Source organism: Lissotriton vulgaris, chromosome 10 (assembly GCF_964263255.1).
Source record: "Lissotriton vulgaris chromosome 10, aLisVul1.2, whole genome shotgun sequence".
Taxonomy (NCBI): domain Eukaryota; kingdom Metazoa; phylum Chordata; class Amphibia; order Caudata; family Salamandridae; genus Lissotriton; species Lissotriton vulgaris.
The window spans coordinates 496,525,997-496,544,274 of record NC_141698.1 but is presented as its reverse complement, the minus strand read 5'-3'; the positions used below and the strand labels follow the sequence as shown (position 1 = coordinate 496,544,274).

The 18,278-nt window shown below is 45.3% G+C and overlaps 1 protein-coding gene across 2 annotated transcripts in view; it reads right to left on the bottom strand.

The window, feature by feature from the left end:
- Positions 1 to 18,278, bottom strand: part of PARN (poly(A)-specific ribonuclease) — a 615,197-nt gene that overhangs the window by 213,653 nt on the left and 383,266 nt on the right. For both annotated transcript variants that reach the window (XM_086941354.1, XM_086941353.1), the window contains exon 21: positions 5,715 to 5,789. In XM_086941354.1, coding sequence (XP_086797480.1) covers positions 5,715 to 5,789 — 75 coding nt within the window. The remainder of the gene's footprint in view (positions 1 to 5,714; positions 5,790 to 18,278) is intronic.

The window sequence follows — 18,278 nt, the reverse complement described above, 5'->3', positions numbered from 1 at the left end:
AGGGGTTATACTACTCAAGACTGGATGCAAATAAACACAGTCTACCAAAATATTAATAGCACCTGCAAAATTTGTAACATTTCACTTCTTAACTTTATTTTTTCCCAAGTGCATCACTCCGAGAGACCGGAATGTCTAGCTGAGAGATATTTGTGGTAGAATCAGTGTCCAGCTAGTATCTTATGAGACTTTCATGTGAGGTTTTACTATGGTTAAAAAAAAAAAAAAAACAAGTGACAGGAAATACTTCCAAACCACATTTCATTACAAAAGCGCAATATTTAAAAACACATTAAAGATCCAATTTCATGCACCTTTAAAAAACCCTTCTCTTTAGTTGCAAGATGTAGAAATGTTGACTATTCATTCGTTGTAGAACTGCAGAAATATTAGTTGTAGAACTGCAGAAATAAACTATCTTAGGGCCACATTTACTTTCTGTTCTGCATCTGACTATATACATGCGGAGATCAGGGTAAATCAGGTTAGTGCTAAAGGAACGAAAGGGAAATAAATAGGTAGCAGCTGATATCTGGTGATCCCAAATTCACATCTATGGAATAGACACATTAAAGTCTCTGGCTAAATTCAGTAATCTTATGATTCAATTCAATTTTATTATGATTTCGAATTCCGAAGAATTCCACATAACATTACAATAAAACATTAATTCATAAAAGCCAATATTATAAGCCCGAAAGATTACACCCTGCAATTAGCCTAGATTACACACAGTACATAATAAATTTTTTCAATAAACCCTTAACATTAGTTAGGAATAAATACTCTAAAAAAACTATTTTCCTAAAATTACCTTCTCCCTGAAGGGACTAATCTCTGTTAATCATTAAATACGTGACTCAGGGGGACTGAATTCTTATAATCGTTATGTGGAAAGGAGCACTATTTGTTGACTTCTTAATTTAATAAAACAATCTAATCTAATATAAAATTACATTTTAGCAGCATATAGTTAAGAAATTGTGTATGGTTCATCCAATATACGGTTACAATTAAAACATTACTTGTGTCGGGGACAGAAAACAGTGTTAACAGATGATTTTGTAAAGTGCTACTGAAGGTGAAAGTGTTAAGATAAAGTGCTAGTGCATAGATGCCCTAATTCTGGACAAGGACCAGAATGATGATCTAGCGTCAATATAGCCAAAATAAATCGGAAATTGCATACAAAAGTTAAGTAGCAAACAAAATTTGTCAAACACAGTAATAAATGATTGTTACTTAACATATGTTACAACAAATTAAGGATGTTTAAAATGCTCAAAAGGAGCTAAAACAAGGGAAATTATACAAGGCACTACATAATCCACTGATCACCCTACTTATTAACTTCTAATATACATTTAAAAATTCTTTAAAAAAGCTGAAAATCTTAAAACATCTGTTCTGATGGGGGATACAGAAGAAAATTGCGTGCCTGTTCTGCTGTTAAAATTTTATAATGTAAAAAACCATGCCTTAGAAATTTGCGACGTATTGAACTAAGTGCTGGGCACACAATGAAAACATGATTGAAGTCTTGGATGCCACCATTGCATAAATCCCAAAGTCTTTCATTTTTGGGGATACCCTCGCAAGCTCCTGTTACTATCCTCAACGGTAACAAATTCATTCTGAGGAGTAGAATCACTCTGCGTACTCCATGTTTCAGGTTCCAAAGAACGTACGGTTGAGGATTTTTAGTAAGTGAGCTCTCCGCTAAGCAGTCCAGTCTGCCATTCCCTCTGCATATTTTCAGATCTTTCTCGTGAGATCGCGTAAATGGTTTTTTAAATTAATTGCTTTAAAACTGTTTTGTGTAAAGCTGTTGCCCCTACTAAATCTAAAACAAAAAATGCTTAAAGCTTTTAAATAATTTCTAAAAATAACACTTTTACACAATAGTTTATCAAAAATTTCCTTGTGCAATGCTAGCCTTAATAGATTTTCTTGACCATTTATCAAGGCTTCACACCATCTTAAAGACCCCGCCAATGACAAAATATACGTTGAGAGAAGGCCAAATTCAAGCCTAAGAGCCGTGATTGACGCAGCGTGACTCAAGTTACATATTTGACGCCAAATTTTACCTTCCACTTTCTCGAACTTAGCCCACTCACATTAGTCAATTGTTTCACATGCATAATTCAAGGTCGGCGGAATCTTTATTTTGTACACTGCAATAGTGTGTGAAAAATGTCTTTTCCCGCATTGCTTATACAAGCGGTTAATTGCCGATGCTTGTGAAATAGCTTTACTTTTGCAGTGATCTAAATGTCTGTTAGCGGAACACCTATTTGTAAAAAAAAATCCTAAATAAGGATAAAATGTCACTATTTCCATATTTTCATCCCCCAAAAACCATTTCAGATTTCGTCTAACCTTACAGCCTTTCTGACTAAAATTCATCACCTTACTCTTAGAAGTGTTTATTTAAAAAAAATATTCATTAGTGTACCTGACCAACTCCGTCAAAAGTCTTTGCAACCCAATTGGGGTTAGGTCCATGATGATAGCGTCGTCAGCATACAACTTAATTTTAGATCACCCACTTGTGGAGGGTCCCCTTTACTCTCCCCTACCCGGCTTGGAAGGTCATTTATGTAGATTGAAAAGAGTAAAGGGGCCAATAGACACCCCTGCTTCAACACGTTGTGGGTGGGGATTTTCTTTGATAGACCTTGGGTCCCCCTTAACAGAACTTGAGTCCAGGTAGAAGAGTGGAGAGCAATTATTACTCTTTGCAAATTCCCTGGGATCCCCATCCTTATCAATTTCCTCCACAGCGTCCCCTTATCTACCCTATCAAACGCTGTGGAGAAGTCAATGAAAACTGTATCCAGCAGAAGCCTCCGAGCCATAGGATATATATCTATTAGGGTTTGTAAGACAGAGATATTGTCTAGGGTGCCACTATTCTTCCGAAAACCAGACTGTTCAAGGGGAATTAAATTATTACCAAATACCCACTCTTGCAGGTGGACAAGGATGCTTTTTGTAAAAAGTTTTCCCGTTGCGTCCAGAAGAGAGATTTGCCTATAGCTTGCGGGAGAGTTTTTAGGGCCTTTCTTATATAGAGGTAGTATTATACTGCCCTTCCAGGAATTAGGGATATCCCCAAACTTATAACAATGGACGAACAGCGGATGTAACATCTTTGCCCAATCACCACAGTCCTTTTTTATTATGGCTACACGGACGTCATCCGGCCCCATTGCCCCGGAGAATCTCGCCCCCTACATGTATCCCTCAAGATCGCTCATTAATGGTGCTTCTGACTTTTCTAACGAAAAATTTGACTTGTTGAACCCCTCATTCCCGGCATCTAAGGGATTTGGGGCGTACAATAGGGATATATAAGTAGACCATTCAATTTCAAAGATCAACATGGGCTGGGATTTTACTCTACTGTCACAATATTTGGCAATCAATGCCCAGTACTTGCTACTATCCCCTAGAGTGCCACTTCCCTAGGGTTAACCCATTTTTCATCCTCAGTGGCCCTACGATCAGCAGCTATTTTCCTTTTCCGGACCTGTTTTAATCTGTATATCTCTTTTTGTCTTGACGGCCATGGGTCTAAAAATTGGGATCTGATCAACCTATTTATCTTATTATTAAGAGATTTAATTTCATTAGGAAGTATTACTTTGGGGGTGGCGCTATCACCTTTCATCTTTCTTCCCAACATTCTGACAGCAGTCATGACTCTTTCATATCTCACGATCGGGTTCTCCCAGGTTAAACTGAACGCAATGTTCTTAAATACCCAATAAATATTCGAAAGGTTCTTATGTGACCAACAAGTACGACAATTATGGAATAGACGCATTATGGAATAGACGCATACAAGTCTCTGGCTAAATTCAGTAATCACAAGGGGTGTAGCTTCCTTTTGTGCAGCAGGTGCAGTGACATCAATGACTAGAGGCATGAGTGGCCTACTGAACACTGATAATGGCTTCATTTTAGAATTCAAACAGCAAGGGAGGGCATTTCCTTCATTGCAGTAGGGCCCACGGCATACTGGATATGCTACTCGTAAGCACATCTATTGGTATGGGTTATACACAGAGCTTAATTTGAGGCAGTGGTTTCCAGTTGGAGGCATCAACACTTTTCCACAAAGGCACTAATGACACTCCACCACATGGTGGTTTGGTCGGTCTAATTTTGAGATGGGCACAGAACAGTGCTTAGTCAATGTATGTAAACAATGGATAATAACTGCCGCCACACCATTCTTGTAGAATTGTGAAATCTAGATTAGCCTGAATTGTCAAAATTTTAGCAGTGTGATGGTTAGTGGTTGTGCTGGCAATGGGTGGTGTAGGCTTAAGTGGCCTCCTAAGAAGAGTGCTTACTTTTTAGGTCGGGACTAGGCAGCGCATCCACTGCAAGTCATGCTGTTCTCAGGTAAGGACTTGGAGTTCTGCCAACTCTCCGCCCATCTTTTCAATTGGCTCCTGTTACTGTCCTTTCTAAATGATTGCTTCGGATTCCTTAATAGGCTTGTTAGTCCCTCCTTAGTAACGCCTTGTCTGCTTTTGTAACATCCCATAAGGACTTGACCTTTTACTTGTATGGTTACATGGTATGTTTAGTCTGTGAGAACTATTTTCTTTCATTATTTACTACTACTCCGGACACGATGTGCTTTTCTGCAATGGACACATGCCTTTCTTTATTTGTCCTGCACGGGCTGCTTTTAATAGAGCCGCCGCGCTTCTTTATCAAATGTTTTTTTTTTAAAGCGCCTAATGCGGCTCTTTCACTTTAATATCAGCCAGACACCTTTCTTTATATGAGCCGCATCTAAAGAAATGGGCGTTGTAGACAATCAAGTGAAAGCATGACATGGGGCACTTTTACACAAAAAAAATATTTGTCTCTCAACATGACAAACAAATCCTTTTTTTGCAAAAGAGCCCCATTCTACGCTTTCACTTTAATGCCTGCCACGCCAATTTCTTTTGATGGGTCTCCTCTAGGGAAAGGTGCGCTGCCAACATTCAAGTGAAAGCGCCGCATGGGTGCTTTGACAAACGAGCATTTGCAATGGAATAGGTCTCACATTTATGAGACCTATTGCAATGCAGATGAATGTTTTTATACTTTAAATTAAGCACTGGTTAAACAAATGTTATGCTACAGATAGCATGCAATCGGTATCCTTATTAATCATTTCTGTCAGACAATGAAGTAAACATCAGTTAAATTGTCTAATCCATGGAGCGATCGAGTTGCAAATTAGAGAATAAACGGTATTAGCAGAACGTTCCTGATTTTTCAGAGTTCCTGCAATGATTTACATTGTGTGTTACAGAAAAGCCAATTCAGTTACAAAGTCGATGATGCGCAGTGACTCAGTAAACACAAAAATTCACTCTGTAGTTTTTGACAAACACATTGATAAATTATAACGGGATTAAAATAAATCATCTCAGACAGGGTTGTTAGTGATTTTCAGAGAAAACCGATCAGCAGTCACTTTGTTTTTAGTATTTTCCGTAAAGATATTTAAAGTATTAAGTATGTAATTGGAATAACAATTTTATTAAAGCAAACCGGTTAGTTCATATTATAATGTGGTTTTGAATAACCGAATTAGCATAGTGCAAGGTGTATTTCATGAGCTTTCAGCATAAAAAGTAAATTAAAACTGTACAAAAGTATAGCGATCAAGCAGAAAGCTGAATTATGAAAAGGCTTACCGATTTGAACTTGATCAGGCTGACTAAGGGAGACAAATGCAGATGTATCATCAATCCAGGACACATGAATATTGCCTAAATAGGAATAAAAAAAGTGCTATAAACATTTACAGAAGTTTACCTCAAACTGTGTTGTGCAATTCCTGTGGTAACAACTGAGGCACGCACGTAAGCCAAATATAGGTCACACCATTCAGAAAATTCTCAGCCTGCCTATAAACTGCACAAGGGTGAGCATTTGCGTAAAACTAAACGTTCAAATAGGTTTACAATGCAATAAAATGATAGTTGGCAGAGCATATTCACTTGCAATGGCAATCTAAAGGCCCTATTAAACCCTAGGAGTTTCGCAAATATCGCACGCAGTTCAAGTGTCTTCTTTGCAAAGGATCCTCAAACGGACATAGGAAATACAGCTAGTTGTAGAGACAGCTTTGCTAACCAGAAGCCTACATTAATAGAATATTGTTGCTACTAAGAGACAGAAGGCCTTGAAAAGTGTGCTGTAGGCACGCAAACCCTTGTTTTGTCACAGTGAAACCAAATACAAAACAGCAGTCTTAAATCCAATGTAGGTCATGATCATCCTGGATTCCAAATTCACTTTTCAGATTCGAATCTTTATTAATAAACTGACCAGAGAGATGAACATCTAAGGGTTCCGATACGTTACAACACTAAATACTCTAGTCTAGACACACAATCACCCTGACTTTAGGGTATTGAAACTAATGTTACAGCACCACCACGTAGGGTTATACCATATTCCCAATTCTACCATCAAACCACACTGAAACGCACAGGAGCCTATTCACAAAGGTGAATCAGTGATGAACCTGTATTTACTATGAAACAGACCTATTCTAAAACTGTCAGAAACTATGAAAGGATTCCTAGCAGGTTTACATGTTTGTGTGTGCCTTTACCTCTACAGATGTAAATCCTCATGGAGTGTCAAAAGGAATAACCCCATGGAACAAGCAAACGAGTGACAATGAAGCAAGTCAATGGTGCATTGGGCATTCTCTAAGCCCTCTAGGTTTTTAGGTCGAGGACCGTCACACTGCGTAGCAGTGGGCGAGCCGAAGATTTAATGTTTCTTAGAGTGGGCTTGGAACCCGCCTCTCTTCTCAATTGGCTGGCCTAGTAAATGCTGGCCAGCCATTGGAGGAGAGGGGCGTCACTCTGTTCAAGACAAGTCTTTTTCGGATTCGGGGGCATTTTTTTAAGCTGCCTTCTTGTTTTCTTTCTCTCCTCTTCCCATTGGCTGGAATTTTACCTTCCAGCCAATGGGAAGAGGAGAGAACGAAAACCACGCCCCCGAATCTGAAAATGACCATGCTTTCTCCGTGGCATTTCTGACTCGCCTCGGAGAAACGTGGTCTTGTGTAGCGCACCTCTCTCCTCTCTTGTCTCTTTACAGCTCTCCTGTACCTCCTTTCCCCGTCCTTCTCACCCCGCCCGCTCCCTTTTCCTTACTATTACCCTCCTTCTGCCCGCCTTTACTGCCCCCTTCCGCCGCCTTGTTTGTCTCCTTTCTATTTTACATGCAGCACCTACTCTACGCACAGGAAAAGCTGCAACGTCTGACAGATAATCTGGTCACTGTTCCTCCTTCTGCCCGCCTTTACTGCCCCCTTCCGCCACCTTGTTTTGTCCTCTTGGCGCTTTCTCCAGACCCTGCTGTGAGAGGCCCGTTAGAATATTCCAGAAGACAAGTGCCAGTACCATCCCTCGGGAGATTCGACGGACCTTCTGAGAAGTGCTGGCACTTACTGATTCTATAGCAGCCCAATGGCGTGGCCTCTTATTCCCAGGGTTGGATGGGTAAACGGGGCAACTGGCGATGGGCCGGTGTGAGCGGCAGCTATGGGCCGCTTTTCAGGGCAGCATGGGGGCCGCTTTTCAGGGCAGCATGGGGGCAGATTTGGGCTGTTCAGCGGGTTCACCAGAGGCTGATGGGCCATTCTTACCCCCCCCCCCCTCCCTTGACTAAGGGGCAGGGCTGTCATTCCCAGTCTCTCCTGGGCCGGCCTGTTAATGTATGCAGATTGAGAAGGGGCGGGGCCTGAGCAGTAGCGGCCTCACATATGCAGATGTGGTTCCCCATCGTCACCTTCCATAAAGACTCCTGACAGCAGTGCGTTAAATGCCTCTTTTAGACCCCCCCTCTTTCCTTTCATAATACTTTAAACACTTAGTAATGTTTTTCAAGAAAGGCGCGATCCGCATATGTGGGCCCCTTTTTTGAGGGCGGGGGGGGGGGGGTCTATTCTGCATTGCACTTTAACCCTGCTTCTTCCTCTCACATAACCTTGAAGTGCATTTTGGTGAAGGTATACCAAAGGTGCTGCATCCTTGTTGAGAAGTGCAGTGCTGGTGGTGTCGATTACGTATGTGAAAAGTGCTGGCACTATTAGTCGTGCCAGGTCTCAGTGCATTACCGCGTCAGGGAGCTTTCCCATGTCTGGAGTTTGGGGTCAAGTCACTCGCGTGTGGGACTTTATTTTAATTCTGGTCCTAGCAGGTCTCTTTCCTCCCTTTGCAGGTACAGAACCACAACTACCAGAATGCAACATGAAACACAAATATGTGCGCTGCTTCTTTGAAGCATGGTACCTCTCGAGTTTCTGGTTGGGATGCACTGGCGGTCTGGTGGGGCTACCATCGCGCAGGGTGGGGTCCGGTGTGGGGTGGGCGGGGCTCCTTTTCGGATTGAGGTGGCTTGAGTTCCGATCTAGGATGTGATTAGTGTGGGACGGGCGGCGTTTCCCTGGCTCACCTGCCAGAGGCAGGCGAGTGAGCACACAGGTACGGAGCAGGGAGGCAGCTGCAATATTTAATCAAACATTACACCGCATCATGTGCGCCTGGAGGAGGGGGGCCGAAGACACCTGTACCGAGAGAAGGAGCTACGCCCCCCTCTACACCGCTGGTCTGGCACACATCTGTACACATGGGGGCCAGCATCCATCTGTACACAGGATTCTGTACTGATCGGTACGCAGAGGAGCCAGCACCCGTTTGTACACCGAAGTCCCTGCACACAGCTGGATACAGAGGATTCAACGCTCATCTGAACGCTGAGGATTATGTACTCATTCGTACACCAAGGACCCAGCGTGCCCTGCACTCGTCAGTACACATAGGACCTAATACTCAGCTGGACTCAGAGGTAACACGTGTCTCCCCACTCGCCTGTAGCCACAGGACTCCCCACTCGCCTGTAGCCACAGGACTCCCCACTCGCCTGTAGCCACAGGACTCCCCACTCGCCTGTAGCCACAGGACTCCCCACTCGCCTGTAGGACCCACCACTTGCCTCTAGGTACAGGACCCACCACTCTCCTGTAGACACGGGACCTATCACTCGCCTGTACAGGACCCACCATCTCCTGTAGGCACAGGACCCACCATCTCCTGTAGGCACAGGACCCATTAGTCACCTGTAGACACAGGACTCACCAGTCGCCTGTAGACACAGGACCCACCACTCGGCTGTATATACAGGACCCACCCACCACTCGCTTGTAGGTACAGGACCCACCGTCGCCTGTAAGCACAGAGTACCTTACTGTGCTCCGAGGACCTCGCTCTCCTGCCCTTTCGAGCTGTCCTCGCCAGCAGGAGATCTGACCGGATCCATGATCCAGGAACTAGCGTACACCTGGATCCAAGGGACCCGCGCGCCCGCACCATGGGGGGCACAGGTATGGAGAACTCTGCTTTTTAAGAGAGTGGGGAGGGGAGATGGAAGCGCTATTAAGGGGGTGGGGGGGAGGGGGTCGTAGATTGCTACCGGGTTCTCATGAACCTATATGTGGAATATCTGTCACCTGGGAGTCGTGCAATATGACGGGGAAGGGGTCAGAATGTTTTGTGCTTGAGGGTTTGGTGACAGAGCCTTATATGACATGCCTGGTGTACACAGCACAGTGATGTGCCGCTTATTGCACCCCCTCCCCCCACCCGTGGTCATTGTATCTTCAACCAGGGAAATATTATCTTTTTTTAAACCGACTCTTCCTTGCTTGCTCTGTCTCCTTTCTCACCACTTCTGGCCTGATGCCCTCCTTCCCCGTGAGACTTGTAGCCTCCACACCACCCTATCTCCCCCACACCTCCCGTGGGTACCTTCACACCACTGACACCAGAGGGACTTGTGCCTTTTTCACTAGCTCCAGCCAGTGGGACATCTCGTACCTCTGGTCAGGTGCCACCTGTGGCATGCCAACTGCTCTTTACCCTCCCCTGGCACCTTTAGTGTTTCTTAACCCATAGAAACCCTGTTCCTTCTCCTTCCCTGGTCCTTTTCCTCACCTGGGGCATGTGCTAGTTGTCCTCCTCCGGGGGCTGTGTTTTTGTTCCCCTGAGGCCTGTGGTCTGTGTCCTCATCTGGGGTATGTGGTCTTTCTCCCATAGCACCTGTGCTTCTCCTCCCCTTGCACCTGTGCCTCTCCTCCCCTTGCACCTGTGCTTCTCCTCCCCTGGGACCCGTGCTTCTCCTCCCCTTGCACCTGTGCTTCTCCTCCCCTGGGACCCATGCTTCTCCTCCCCTGGGACCTGTGCTTCTCCTCCCCTGGGACCTCTGGTGCTTCTCCTCCCCTGGGACCTCTGGTGCTTCTCCTCCCCTGGGACCTCTGGTGCTTCTCCTCCCCTGGGACCTCTGGTGCTTCTCCTCCCCTGGGACCTCTGGTGCTTCTCCTCCCCTGGGACCTCTGGTGCTTCTCCTCCCCTGGGACCTCTGGTGCTTCTCCTCCCCTGGGACCTCTGGTGCTTCTCCTCCCCTGGGACCTCTGGTGCTTCTTCTCCCCTGGGACCTGTGGTGCTCCTCCTCCCCTGGGACCTCTGGTGCTTCTCCTCCCCTGGGGCCTGTGCTTCTCTTCCCCTTGAACCTGTGGTGCTTTTTCTCCCCACGGCCCTGTGGTGCTTCTCCTCCCGTTGGCCCTGTGGTGCTTCTCCTCCTCCGGGACCTGTGGTGCTTCTCCTCCTCCGGGATCTGTGGTGCTTTCCCTCCCCCGGGACCTGTGGTGCTTTCCCTCCCCCGGGACCTCTGGTGCTTCTTCTCCCCTGGGACCTCTGGTGCTTCTCCTCCCCTGGGACCTGTGGTGCTTCCCCTCCCCTGGGACCTGTGGTGCTTCCCCTCCCCTAGGACCTGTGGTGCTTCCCCTCCCCTGGGACCTGTGGTGCTTTCTCCCTGGGACCCATGCAATAGGTCATGCATTTGCGAGCGATTAAGCTATTGGCATTGTAAATGGCAATGCCATTTATTTAACGATTAAGCTATTGGCAATGTAAATGACAATGCCATTTATTTATGATTTAAAATATAAAAATAAAAGTAATGAGCAATGCCAATAGCTCTACCTTTAATAATGCCTAGACCATTGCATTGTAAATGCTTGTTTGGTATGGTCCACAAGAAGCTTTCGCCTACAGACAGCTAAATGCAGTCTGGCAGGCGGAACTTAAGACAGCTCAGCAGGGACATTCATGCCTTTCTGGAACAAAAAGTATTTAGTACAATGAATAGATTTCCCAACTACATGTCACGCAGGCTCTGTTCCAGTCAGTTACTGCAAACTCTGATTGGCCATGCATGCCACGGCAGCAAGCTCGAAATTATTTCTTGCTTGCAGAATAACGCATGTATAAAGGAGGACAAACTAACAGAATCAGCAACTATTTACCACACGCACAAGATAGAGATGAGCATTCGTGATACTGTGATGTGTATCTTTAACGTTTTACGGCTTTGAGAAGTCATTACCTCTGCTGTTAGAAAGTGGCACAAACTTCCTATGAATCTGTAGCACAGCCAGAAATGTCCTAGTCCATTAACGCGAAAATAACGGTTAGGCGTGTAAGAATAGCAATAGTACTAATAGGTACATTCAGATTACACTCTACCACATCACTCTAGTTGTTATGCTGAAGTGCCTGAGAAAGATTATAACAGAGCTTCAAATGAAGATTGCAACAAGTTGTCATTAGTTTTGAAGGTTGCAAGGGAAGAAATCATTTAGTCCATAGGTCTGACTCCCACGGTTGAGGTGGAAAGAACCCTGGATGAGAAAGTTGATCTTGCAAGCTTCAAACGTCTTGGTGCAAGGTATAGCGTAAGATTATTTCTGATTTGATTTGGTGCAAGTAAATGGCGGCCTCTAAGAATTAAATACGCCCTTGAACTCCCAGCAAGCATCCACTGGAAGTCTGTGAAACAATACTTTTTACACGGTCTTGTTCTTTCTCAACAATGATTGAGGTCAAACCAACTACATGGATCATTTGATGATTGTTCAGGAGAGCTCGGTGTTTGCAAAGTGGTTGATCTGGCGGCCCACTAAAGAGGTCTTGCCTCTGTGGATCCAGCCATTTTGATATTCTGAACAGGCATAATCTCTTAATAACCAGCACTGCAATGCTTATCACATGCATCATCTCCATGAGATAGTTCAGAGCATCTACAAAGGCAACAATTATGCCATTATGATGGTATAACCCTAACTGGAATATAGTCCTGGTTTTCTAGGTCTCTGAAAAATTTGTAGATCGTTTTAAACAATTTTTGTATGTAACTTTATTTCCAGGAGCCATATTACATGCAGCGTCCCAGGACAAAAAGGACGTGTGCAGCTGTTTTTAGTATTACCCCCGGGCAGTGTAGTAATATAGAAGAGATCGCAGATGCTTGTGCAGCCCTCCATTAACACAGATAGCACCAGTGCACATACAGTGCCGACGCCATCTTAAGAGAGGATTCCTACATTTGCAAGGAGGTGTGGCCTCATGCAATCAAGGTATACACTTTGCTTCTGTTCTTGCTCCGTATTATGTTTCCAGGCATACGGGCAAAGTGGCAGTCAGGAGGCACATTCACTGTGGGCCACAAAGTTGGCACACAGTCATTGCATCCTAAGGGCAGCCCTCTGGGAAGGGGGAAGGGTATTTAATGGTCCTCCCGCTTACTGCACAGACCTGCATGGGGATCTCTATCCCCCTTAGAAGTGCAGGCAATATATTTCCCCCAGGCAGGTGTGAGTTCGAAGGCTGCCCTGGGGCAGTGAAGTGATGGTAATAGAGAACGCTGTCATTGTTTAATTCCAGCACACCAATTTGAAGGTGTGCTGCTGCAAAACAGGGGCACTGTGTCCTATCTGTAGTATGGCAGAGGGTGTCCCTGTTTGAATGGCGGCTCTCCTGGCAATTATGGAATTAGATAAAGTCACAAAAACTCAGATAACTCACCCGCAAGGGTCTCAAGGCGCTTGTACGAATACCGCTGTGGAACCCATCCTGGCTTTCCCTGTGAGGCGTCCACTCCTGGGCACCCCCAAGGTGGAGGCCAAGCATCCTTAGCGTTGTGGGGGCCGTTGTGGAGATTAAGCAAGCTATTGCCCAGAGTTGCCGAGTGGGACTCCATGATTGGAATAGGCACCGAGGCGAGAATTATCAGGTCCATGGAATTTTGCGCCCAAGACCCGCTGAGGCAGGGAATTGAACCCTGGTCCCGGGCTAGACCTCTGCATCAGGGTCTGCCGCTCTAACCATTGAGCCACACTTCTCCACAATGCCCACCACAAAGACGCCCTGCTGGGCTAATGAAGGAAAGCAAGAATATTAGAAAGTTTGTCTTGTATTGGGTCTGTTTTATGAACATCACACCAAGCAACAAATTTGTTCCAGGGCTCAATGTAGATCACCTTCATGGAAGGGTGCCTAGCCACAAGGATTACATCAACTACCTCGGTCAGCAAGTCACACATTTAGTTGTCATCTAACAAACTCCACATTTGGAGGTTTAAAACACAGAGACTTGGACGCAGGGCCCTAACTTATTGTTGAGACAGGAGGTCCTCAAGAAGTGGAAGCCTGATTGGAGGAAAATAATTCAGACTCAGCAGCTATGAGCACCACACTCTTGTGTCCTAGTAAGGATGAAGAGAATGACTTACGGGACGGTTTATCTTGATCTTCCTCAGATCTTGGGATAACAGTGGGAATGCGGTACAGGGGTCAATCCTATTTCTGTAGGAATGCTTCACTTAACAAATAAAAGTCTTGGAATTAACTCCATTGAAAAAAATTGTTCACATAGTGCATTCTAGTTTACCAAATACATCGAGCCAGGGCATACCCGATTGATAGAAGACTCCCTCACCAGCAAGGCATGGCGATACCAGTACTGGGCCACCAGATAATACCTGCTTAGTATCTACAGGGCATTCAACAAACCCATTGGATAGCGGGTGACGAGTGAGATGCTCTACTGGTCCAGCCACCTCTATAGGGATTGTGCAATTGGCACAAAGTCCAGCACGCCACTCTGGCCTGCTTTGTTGCACTACCACAAGGTGATTATGTTGTCTTCGAGGACCTGTACCAGCCGCCCTTTGTTGGATGGCTTTTAGGGCCAGTCGGATCACCTGAAGTGCAAGAAGATAGCTAGAACCAGTCTCTCTGCCAAAGACTAAAGACTTCTGCTCTGCAACCATCCCAAGTGGCCTTTAAACCCTGAAGTGAAGTGTCCGTTGCTACGATATATTCTTGGCGGGGATGAAGAGGCCCTCTGAGAGTCCGCTTGGTGTCTGCCAATCACCACTGGTGATCCTGCACAGTCCATCTCCCAGATCTGAATAGCGACAGAGGCAGTCCACTGAAATGTGAAGGTAGCCTACAGAGCCTGCGTATGCCAGCTGAATTTCAGAATAAGAATGATATACAAGGCCAGGAGGCTAAGAACTTGCAGAGGATTACTTCTCAAAACCCAGTGTGGATTCTGACTATAGAGGACCGGCTGCAGCAGATGAAGGGCCTTGAATGCCACCATGTCCAGAAATGCCCCAATTAATGGAATTTGTTGCCTAGGTGGTCAGGTACGACTTCAGGTTGGTCTCAGTGAAACCAAATAATCCATGTCAGTTTGACTGTCGATGGAGGTGGCCCAGGACTGACTATAGCAATGTAACATTGAGCAGTCAGTCATCAAGGTATGGGAATACCCATACTGCTGACCTCTAAAGATGTATAGTCACCACCACCATCACTTATGCAAACACCGGAAAGGCAGAGGTAAGGTTGAAGGGGGGCACAGTAAACTGAAAGAGTAAATTGAAAGTGTTTCTGGCCTACCCTGAACAGCAGGTAACGCCTTTGGGACTGCAGTACGGGTATATGGAAATACACATCGTTAAGTTCAAGGATCCCATCCAGTAAACGGTGTCCAGAGATGCACAGATCTGAACCAGATTTAGGATTTTGAGCATGTCCTTCCTCAGAAAGGTTTTCAATGGGCAGAGGTCCTAAAGAGCCATGAGAGCCCGATCCTTCAGAACGAGAAGTAATGCAAGCAGAATGCTTACACACCCTCTCCAAGTCCAGTACCCACTCAATGGCACCCTTGAGCAAACAGAAGGTTGATCCGCTGCATCAGGACTTAATGTGCATCTGAAAGTCTCTCCAGTGTGGGAGGAAGGTGAGGTGGGCAGGAAATGAGGAAATAAAGAGCAGACAGTCCATTTGAACAATTTGAAAGAATAACCTGTCAGATGTGATGGATCTCCAGTAAGGGAGGAAATGCTGTATTCTGCCTCCTCCCAGCCAGACGTGCCAGAGAGGGCAAACTAAATCAGACTGGAAGTCACTGCCACATGGTAGGGAATCTTTCAGGAATGCTGCCTTTGCTGGTTTAAACAATTTCAACAGATTGATACATCCACTGCCAAGAAAGGACTAGATTGGTTGCAGCAGTACAGGGTGAGAGCCATTGTTGTGTGTAATCTAGCTAACGAAACTCCCTCAGACTTTACTGTACTGGTGGTGTCAACAGAGATAGTAATGGACTGACTGCCCTTTAATTGCTCCAGCAGCAAATCAGACTTTTCTGTGAAGAACTCAGAGCCGTCGAATGTCATGGTCATTATAAATACTTGCATGTCTCTAGAAAAGGCAGTTGATCAGATCTAGATGTGCCTTCTGAGCACACAGCTGGGGCACACGGTGTTAGGGAAACAGTCTGTATTGTTCAGGCCAGCTTTGAGCACAACCTGGCTGCATACGGGCGATCATGCACTATTTGAGCTAATGAGGCCCTAAGAACTTTTAGGAATGCCACAAAGATGCAGCTCGCCAAAGGACAAACTGAATTGATAAATCTGAGGGTTAGACTCTGAAAGTGTCAAGTCTTCCATTCCCTAACCAGAGAATTGGTCGGAAAGGAATTCAGATTGGCCTTGCTTGTTGAAGTTTGCATAATCAGGCTGTATAGAGTAGGATGCTTGGTTAGGTTTGGATCACCAAAAGCCTGCCTGCGTTGCCTCGTCACAGGTCAACTCACTGGCGGGCATGGCTTGCACCATGTAGGCAGAAGGGCATTATTAAATGCACTGGCTCAGAAGAAGCTGGTCCTTATTTAGAAATCTCAGTTAATATATTTGTTTTCCTCTACATAGTGGGCAACTCTAGTTCTAGTGTTTCAGCTGCCCTGCAAACAAAGCACTTCTTCTGAGGTTCGCCCAAGGACAGAGTTAGTTTTGTTTCAGGAAATGTGTCTTCACCCACTGGCATTTTGTAAGTCCAAGTACAAGGCATCATTGGATAATAAAGAGCAGAACTCCGCCTACTTCGTCACCCCATCAGTGCAGGAGGTGCTTCCCTCCTGCACTGGGTCCAACTCTGAGCCAAAAAGTGCATACATCCTTTATTGGTACTGCTAATGAGGGAGAGGTTGCACAACACCTGGTTGCAGTTTCGTAGTATCATAGCATGATAGAGGCGCAGAGCAGTGTCTGGATCAGGTCAATCAGTGGCATCAGAAAGAACTTATGTGAACCTCAGTGCGAGAGTAGAAGCAAGTACTGGAGCTGTAGACCGGTCCCAAAGGGGCAGATGATGCTGGGAGCAGACCCACCAGCAGAAGTGCATCTGGAGATTCCTGTAGCTCTGTGAGGCCCAGAGGCATACCAAAGGAAGTCTGAATAGCACCCAAAATCTAAAGCACAGCCTCTTTGAAGGCTATTTGAAGCAGGGTTGATAGCTCAAGGAACTCTGTGCACTCAGACCAATTGAAGGATCGTTTTAGTTGCAGAAGACATCGGGGGAGTGCAATCTTTATCTTGATGCACTTGCCTCTTTGCTAGAATTCCAGTGGAAGGATAGGGTCAAGTAACACTTGGCCTTCCTAGGTTTAAGCCTGCACCTAACCTTGCTGGAAGACAATGCGGAGTGGACATTTGCAAAAGTGGCTTCATGACCAGGGCCTGCGACTCAACAACTTGTAATTGGAGCAGAACATATGCTTTGACCACAGCCTCTTATATTCAGCGACGTAGAGTTTAGCTTTCCGTGCCGAAACGCCTTGAGGTTTAGAGTTGTGACCACAGCCCAAACGCCATGAGTACATCTCTCATGTGGATCAATTACCAACATGTGCTTCCTGCACCTCCAGTACAGCAGAAATACTCTATTTTTCGGTGAAAACATTGTTCTCTAGTTTTTCTGAGTCGTCGGAAGACTGATAAAGTTGGGAACAGACCTCTGGATTTGTATCAAAGAGAGCAGAAAGAAAGGAACTTGTATCACTGTGCAGGGATGGCACTTCTATGTTGTTCCTCTCCGTCCCTTCTGGGGCGGTGAGGAGTTACTGTGAAGCAATATGGCACATGCAGGCATTGCTGGAAGGATTCTCAGAATCCAGTCTGGTGTCTGGGGACATACTAAAGGTGAGGAATCTGGGGTTACTAATACATGATTTGTAGTCATTAATTTATATCTGAGGACAGAGGAGGTATTTGTGAATGTCAAGATCCTCAATCTACAAATCATCTGAGGCACCCAAAGAGCTAGAAAAACACTAAAAAACATGCATTAGACGCAATGTTTATAAAAAAATGGTGTTATGTTAAAAAGAGTAACTACGCATACTGGTCTCAAAAAGGGTCAGGAAGATATTGAGAAATCATTAATGTATCTTTAAAGATTATTACAATAACTCCTGTATCTTCTGCACTTAATGTTCTATCAAACCGTACACAATAACGGCCAAAAGTCTTACCCCAATGCCTTAAATGAGAATTGTTGACATACCCACAATGACATCAGAAGAGGGAGTGGCACATACATGAGTTTGCACTTTATGTGGACTATCATCACTGAGCAAAGCACATGCAGTATCCACTCCCTCTCAGTGGCACCAGCTACGCACTCTCAGTAGGACAGGTTTTAATACTTTTACCAGCCGGCTCACAAGACTGCAGACAGCCCAAAACGCACCAGCCAGACTAGTCCTCAACTTCCCATGCCATGCCTTAGGGAACTCCGCTGACTCCTAATACACAAGTGCACATGCTTTAAACTTAAGAACCTACACAGCTCACCAAAACATTGGACCCACGAGCCTTAACAGTCACATTCCTTCTTGTCAACCATTCAGATACCTCGGCTCAGCTGATTTCTCACTAGCACACAGCCCACGCAAACACAAAAGGAGAGCACGGGACCGCACTCTCCCAAAACACTCTTCAAAACTTGGAACGATCTGGCTCACACAAAGCCCCAGCTATTCGG